The sequence below is a fragment of the Quercus suber genome, unplaced genomic scaffold (genome assembly GCF_002906115.3).
Source record: "Quercus suber isolate HL8 unplaced genomic scaffold, Cork oak 2.0 scaffold_60, whole genome shotgun sequence".
Classification (NCBI taxonomy): Eukaryota; Viridiplantae; Streptophyta; class Magnoliopsida; order Fagales; family Fagaceae; genus Quercus; species Quercus suber.
This window is the reverse complement of record NW_027069525.1, coordinates 1,853,271-1,860,072: the sequence shown is the minus strand read 5'-3', so window position 1 is coordinate 1,860,072 and position 6,802 is coordinate 1,853,271. Positions and strand designations below refer to the sequence as shown.

At 30.9% G+C, this 6,802-nt stretch overlaps 1 protein-coding gene across 1 annotated transcript; it reads left to right on the top strand.

The window, feature by feature from the left end:
* The first annotated feature begins 1,145 nt into the window (after positions 1-1,145).
* On the top strand, positions 1,146-3,366 carry LOC111988566 (S-norcoclaurine synthase 1-like). The gene is made up of 2 exons (XM_065772502.1): positions 1,146-1,265; positions 3,115-3,366. Exons 1-2 carry the CDS (start codon positions 1,146-1,148, stop codon positions 3,364-3,366), a joined length of 372 nt encoding a protein of 123 aa, XP_065628574.1.
* Positions 3,367-6,802: the final 3,436 nt, after the last annotated feature.

Sequence of the window (6,802 nt, the reverse complement as noted above, 5' to 3'; positions counted from 1 at the left end):
CATTTAGTACATATTTATATTTGTAATATTTAATCTATATCATAAAATGAATTTATCAAATGGAGAAAATCAAATTTTTTTTTTTTTTGCATTTAAAAAAAAATTTAAGGATTATTGATTTTATTTTTAAATAAAAAGGATTGCTGAAATTTATTTTTTTTGAATGTAGGATTACTAAACTTGAGATAAAAGAATCACAACTATACATGTTTTCGTTTCCTTTTGTTTCATCACAACAACGATATGATTTTTTATTTTGTTGTTGAAGAGAGACTGTGAATCTTTCTAGTCCACAACAATAATATGAACACTAATTAGTTTTAAGTTTTAGACAAGTCCAAACTTTATAACCTATAGCTTTTTTTTTTTTTTTTTTAAGATAATTATATCATGCTGCTAATCTCACAGTTCGAACTCTTTCCCTCTTAGACTCCCAAATATTTTGTGCACGGAAAGGTGCCAGTTTAGCTAAAAGGCCTTTGACCTTTATAATCTATAGGCTATAGCTGATTATTCAATATTCAAATCCTCTAGTAGAAGCTTTTGAAGCAATCTTAAACAACATGCGCGGTTCTTAATATTCTCAAACCTCATTATGACACCAAAAGAGGTAATAAAAAAAAGCCAAAAACAACACTCTCTTTCTTAATTTTTGGTAAGAGTTTTAAAGATGAATAATGCTACAGTTACAAACTATTTTATAACATTTTTATAAATTACTGATGTGACCAATTTTTTATTAATTTTCATCTAGGCCCATAATTAATATCATTTTTTCATTTACCAATAATCATTCACCACATCAGCAGTTTGTAAATTTTTTTGTAAAATAGTTTGTATCTCTAACATTATTCTTTAAAGATTATGAGAAATTATTATTACATTGGGAGGACGGTTGATGTGGTCCTCCTTGACCAATGAGATGTTGCTATCTATGCAAATGTATGTGTGAGCTTCCTAATTAGCATAATGAATAAAAAATAAAAATTACCACATAATGTCACATTTGTATAAATAATAACATTTTATTGGTTGGGAGGTCAGAGAGAACCATGTCAATAGTTTTCATGGTGTTCCTAATAATTCCTCCTAAGACTATAGCACAATATCCAGTTCATTAAACAAAAACCAAAAGAGTTTGAGTAATGGCTTTGACACCTTCAGAGAGCCTTGAATGGTCTCTGCCAGTTAACCCAGAATTCTATGAAAAAGAGCTCCAAAAGCTTCACTCTGCTTGTCAACTGTCAAGAATGGGAGTTTTTCAGGTAATTAATACAAAAACATAAGGCACTAGTACTTTTTTGTTGTTCTTTCTTCTTCTTCTTATTCTTATAATATGAGAACATTAGGTAATGTATATTGCTTTTCTTTCATTTTCCTTCATTACCTTAGAAAAATATGATCTTGAGGAATATTTTGCTTAGATATTTCTAATCAAAACATGCTTGTTTATGGCTTTTGTTGTTCATATACTAATGAAGCTCTTCCTATTGATCAAAATTCATCTTCTATAATTGCACTTTCTCTTTCTTCTTCTCTTATCTTTATTCTCAAAATTCTTTACTAATTAATGAATTTAAAAAGACAATGCTTTCTTCTTAAAAGCAACTCTCTATGATATGAAATAGATCGCAAGAACTTCAAGGGCTCTTGAAGACAAATCAGATGTCCAACAAAGTGATAATGATTATGACTTGTATATGTGGCTCAAATAGATTGTAACTTATATATGTGGCTCAAATAGGTTATGTTTGTTTTCATGTGCACTGTGCAGAGTTCATGCATGTTACAGTTCATTAAGATGCAATCTCATTAATTATATTATTATTCTTTGTTTTCCATATATATATATATATATTTATATATCTAATTAAGTAGCTAGTTAATTTCAAAATTCAATGTACACTGGCACTTTAGGATATTACTAAACAATTGAGAAAGTAGTTCCTAGTGAACCATGCTTGCATAAAGTCAAATTTATGAAATAATAAAATATTTTGCTTGGCTTTTGTTTTGTTTTGTTTTTTTTTTTCTTCTTCTAAATGAAGTAATAGATAATAGATAAAAAAACACCATCATGCCTACATGACGAGTAAGGATAGAAAGGAAAATTTCAGTCAAGAAGATATGTATAAATTGCAAGCATATGATAGAGATCCAAGCCAGAGTTTCTGTGCAGCTATCTTGAATCTCTCAGAATAATTGTAAATTAAATTGTAGGGAGAGTGTTTTAGAAGTATTTTTTTTTAAAGAAAATTTTATTGCCCTTTGACTAATAGTTTTTCATATTTTTCAAAAAAGGAAAAAGAGAGAGAGAGAAAAAAAAAAAAGATAGTAAAATAGTAGACAAGGTATGCATTCATGACATGAAGGTCTTCTGATTGAAAATTTGTTAGCCATAATTCCTTACCGTTTGCCAAGATAATAAGCCTTTTTGCCTCCTTCAGTTATGCTAATTTGATTTTTCAATATAATAGAGTCAAAAAGAATCGAATGCTTGTTGGCTGAGTCAAAAGTAATTACTTATTATTATTATTATTATTATTAGGGTAATTATATAGTAAGCACCACCCGTAGAGATGCTTTAGTGGTAAGAACCCTACCAACTCTTCACCTTATGTATTTGAAGTTGAGAGTTCAAATATTGATATATCCCATTAATTATGTGCATAATTCCACATCATTCATGAATAGGGTTTAAGTGGATCACAGAGTTGGAGACAATAAACTCACATGCCCAAGCTTTTTTTTTTCCCCCTTCAATTTAAAAAATAAGAGTTCTGGTCCAAAATATAGAACAAAATAATAAAATTATATTTCTTCCACTTATATACTAACTAGTAAGAGATGTCAATATGGTGAGACCCACCATGTGTGTTACACGTGCTAGTTAGAAATGAATATCACTTTACTCTATCCATAGCCACATTAAGACAAATTTCAATTTCAGGAAAGATCCAAACAAGTCAATTTTTTTAGTATTAATATTAATAATGCATTATTACAAGTCCAATCATATATGATGATGTTTACTGGGGTTAAAACACTGTATGTACTAATCATTGCTAAACTTTAAACATGATTCAATAGTTTGTTTATTCCTTAATCTTGCAGATAATAAACCACGGAGTTTTTGATGAATCACTAAGCAACATGAGAGAGCAAGCTCAAAAGTTCTTTGACCTTCCCTTGCAAGAGAAGAAACGTTCTGCTCAGAAACCAGGAAGTGTAGAAGCTTATGGTCAAGCATTTGTAACTTCTGTGAAACAAAAGCTACCGTGGAATGACATGCTCTTCCTGAAAACTCTTCCCCTTCAAAATCGAAATTTGAATTTCTGGCCAGAAAACCCTCAAGTGTTCAGGTAAATTCTAACTGAGTCATACGATTGACCAATTGATATACCTACACGTATGATTCATGCATATAGATATAGACACCTAGCAATATGCTCACATGATGGGATGCTAGCTTAAGCATAAATTTATCTTCTTCTTCTTTTTTTTTTTTCTTTTTTTTTGGGAGAATGATGCACAAATTTATCTAAGTCATCATATATGGGTGAAGTGGATTTTCTTTTCCCAAAGTGTTGTCTATATTATTAACGGTATTCCTAAAATATCTAGGATTCTAAACTAGAAGATCTTATATATATATATATATATGACAGGATTGGACTCTATAATAATTACACTTTACAATTAATTCAAGAATATAATGAATCTTTTTTCAGTGCAGGTGAAATTTGAATCCAAATCCCTTATTTAATTATAAGAGATTTTACTTGTCGAGTGTTGGGGATGTTTTTGTGACAAGGGCTGAAAATGTAAGAACGGCCCAAATCTCCCCTTGCATTCTTTAGAAGTGTTTATTGTGGAGAATCAAGTCCAAAATTTCAAAAGTATAATGAACAAAGTGCTAATGATGTTTTGACAAGAGATAATCAAAATGTTAATAACAAAAATGCAGAAAAAACATAAAAACATAACAGTCTCAAAGTTCGACCCACAGTCAACAAGAAGAGGAAATTGAAAGAGGTTGTAAGGAAGAGAGGGAAGGTTCCTTTGTACCCATATTTTCACATCTAAGGTTTAGAATTGTGAGAATGTTTCCTGACTCAGTGGGCTTTTGCTCTCAAGTTTTAGCTCTATAGGGAAAACATGGTTTTGTTCCTTTTGAATTTGATTGGGGCCTTTTGTATTGAACTCGGGGTTCTTTAAGTGACTGTTTTTGATCAATAAAAGAGGCTTTGAACCCCAAGGTATCAATCAAAGAAGTTATGGTCAGATTTGATTTAATTGGGTAAAAGGGATGTCTTGCTTTTTGCATAATTTGAGAAATAAAGTAGCCTAAATTCATGGGTTGATGTTTCCTAGACATGGTAGGTTCTTGGAGATTGCATTTGGTTGTTGCAGCAGACAAGGCCAGCCACTTAATTAAGGTCAGCTATGTGTTTTAGGCAAAAAATGGTAGAGCAGAAAAGTTAGGCCATAGTCAGCCAGAGCATAAAAACTTTTTTGGGGTGAAAATTTCTAGTACAAGTCTTTTTCCACGAGCCAGAGGTGCTACCATTGTCCCTTGCCCACTTGGTAGCATGCATGGGCTGGGCTCATGCAAAAGGTCCGAAAGGAAAGTGACTCATACTCTCCAAACCATACTTCCTCAATTTTTACTAGTAAGTTGCATGGGCTAGGATCATGCTTAAAAGAATAAAATATAATACAATACATGAATTAAGCCACAAGGAAATGGAGCTTTGTTGAATCGGGCTTGTACAAAATGTGTCGTGAAAATGGGTATCTACACCAAGATAAATGGAACTCACATAATAATACATAGTCTATTTATTCATTATTCATATTTTAGAGTTTGGAAAAAGCACTTAAACATTTTTGTTTTTCTTTTCTAGAGTATAATTTGTTTTTTTTTTTTTTTTCCAATTTAATTGGTGTGAATTAGAAAAACTTTGGAAACTTATTCTAAAGATATGAGTAATGTGGAAGTTTCTATTGTGAGGTTCATAACCATGGGGCTTGGACTTGAGGCTCAAAAATTTTGTGACACTTAGGGTCCATTTAGGATTCGCTTATTTTACTAAAATTGAAAACTTTTTGCTGAAAGTACTATAAATAAACATAAAAGTTAGCTAAAATAGTACAGTGAGACTCATAAATAGTATAAAAAATAAGCTGAATAGTAAAATAAGTTAGTAAAAATAATTTTTGCCAAACAGACACACATAAAGAAGGAAAGTCCCAAGTAAGGATGAATTTCTATCCTCCTTTTCTTGAACCACTCATAAAGAAGGAAAGTACTAAGTAAGGATGAATTTCTATCCTCCTTTTCTTGAACCTGAGCGTGTTATTGGGCTCAATCGACATGTTGACATCTCCGGTATAACTCTTTTACTTGAGTGTGGCGTCACGCCAAGATTGCAGGTTTTGAAAGACGAAAACTGGGTTAATGTTGAACCTGTCAATGGTGCAATTGTTGTAAACCTTGGCCATATCATGGAGGTAAATACTACAAGTTACATGTTAATATTTGTTAGATTGTAATAGCAATATTGTAGATATGTACTGTTAACTATGGTTTTTAAATTTTTATTTTATTTTATGTATAATATCTCCATAGTATTCTGAAATTTTAATGTGAGTTATGGTACCGTAAAATCCTTTGTCGGTAAATAAATGACTACTTCCTTGAAATAAATAACCACACCCGAATTATTTGAAGATAACACACTATAAGATTGCAGTAGAAAAGTACAAATGCAAGGTAAACATAGTTAACAAACTTATAGCATTTACTTTGATCATGTAGATTATAAGCAATGGGAATAATTACAAAAGCCCCAGATCATAGAGCAGTGGTGAACAAGTCAAAACAAAGGCTGTCAATCGTTACTTTTCTACTATCCCAATTCATCAGTGGATATTGGACCAGCTGAGAAGCTTATCAAGTCAGGAAGCCCACCTGCATACAGGACCCTAAAAAATGCAAAGTATTTTCATAGCTTTTACAATCGGAAGCTTGAAGTTTCATTCATTGATAGCCTGAAAATCTAATTGTCATAAATTGGGCATTTAATGGTGAACCCTGCAATGGACTTAATCTAAGATGCTAGCTGGCCCTTATCAGCTCAAGTTGTAACATTTAAGTAATGGGGTAGTAGTGAGGAATAAACTTCTATACTAGATAACTTGTGCAACAGCTTTCAGATTTTGGTTGTTTGGGCAAAAAGATAAGGCATGCAATATATTTTCAACTTTAGCATAAGAAAATTGCGAGGAAAAAAAAAAAAAAAAAAAAACAAAGAAATCTGTTTGATATTTATTAATATACTTTGCCAGCTGGATTGATGTGTCTGAAATAGATCCCATGTTCTACAATACTATTGATTTTTCACCCAACACCATCATTCTTTTACAATTCACATTTAAAAAAAAAAAAAAAAAAGAACAAAGAAATCTGTTTGATATTTATTAATATACTTTGCCAGCTGGATTGATGTGTCTGAAATAGATCCCATGTTCTACAATACTATTGATTTTTCACCCAACACCATCATTCTTTTACAATTCACATTTTTTCAAAAGCTTCACAAATGAATATGGTCCTTTAATTACCATTTCAAGAAAAGATAATGAAAAATCAAGGAAAAAGAATTTTGACATATAATAAAATAGTTATAAAAAGTACATGAATATCTTTAGAAACAAATGACTAGTAAATCACAAAAAATACTAATAAAATTAAAATACAAAAAATTACAAGATTAACATTCTTTTTACCTACTATATG

Bases quoted from the DNA above. Each gene is read 5' to 3' on its own strand.
- LOC111988566 (XM_065772502.1), top strand. From the start codon at position 1,146: ATGGCTTTGACACCTTCAGAGAGCCTTGAATGGTCTCTGCCAGTTAAC. The intron at 1,266-3,114 runs GTAATTAATACA...TTAATCTTGCAG, and splicing joins CAAGAATGGGAGTTTTTCAG to ATAATAAACCACGGAGTTTT.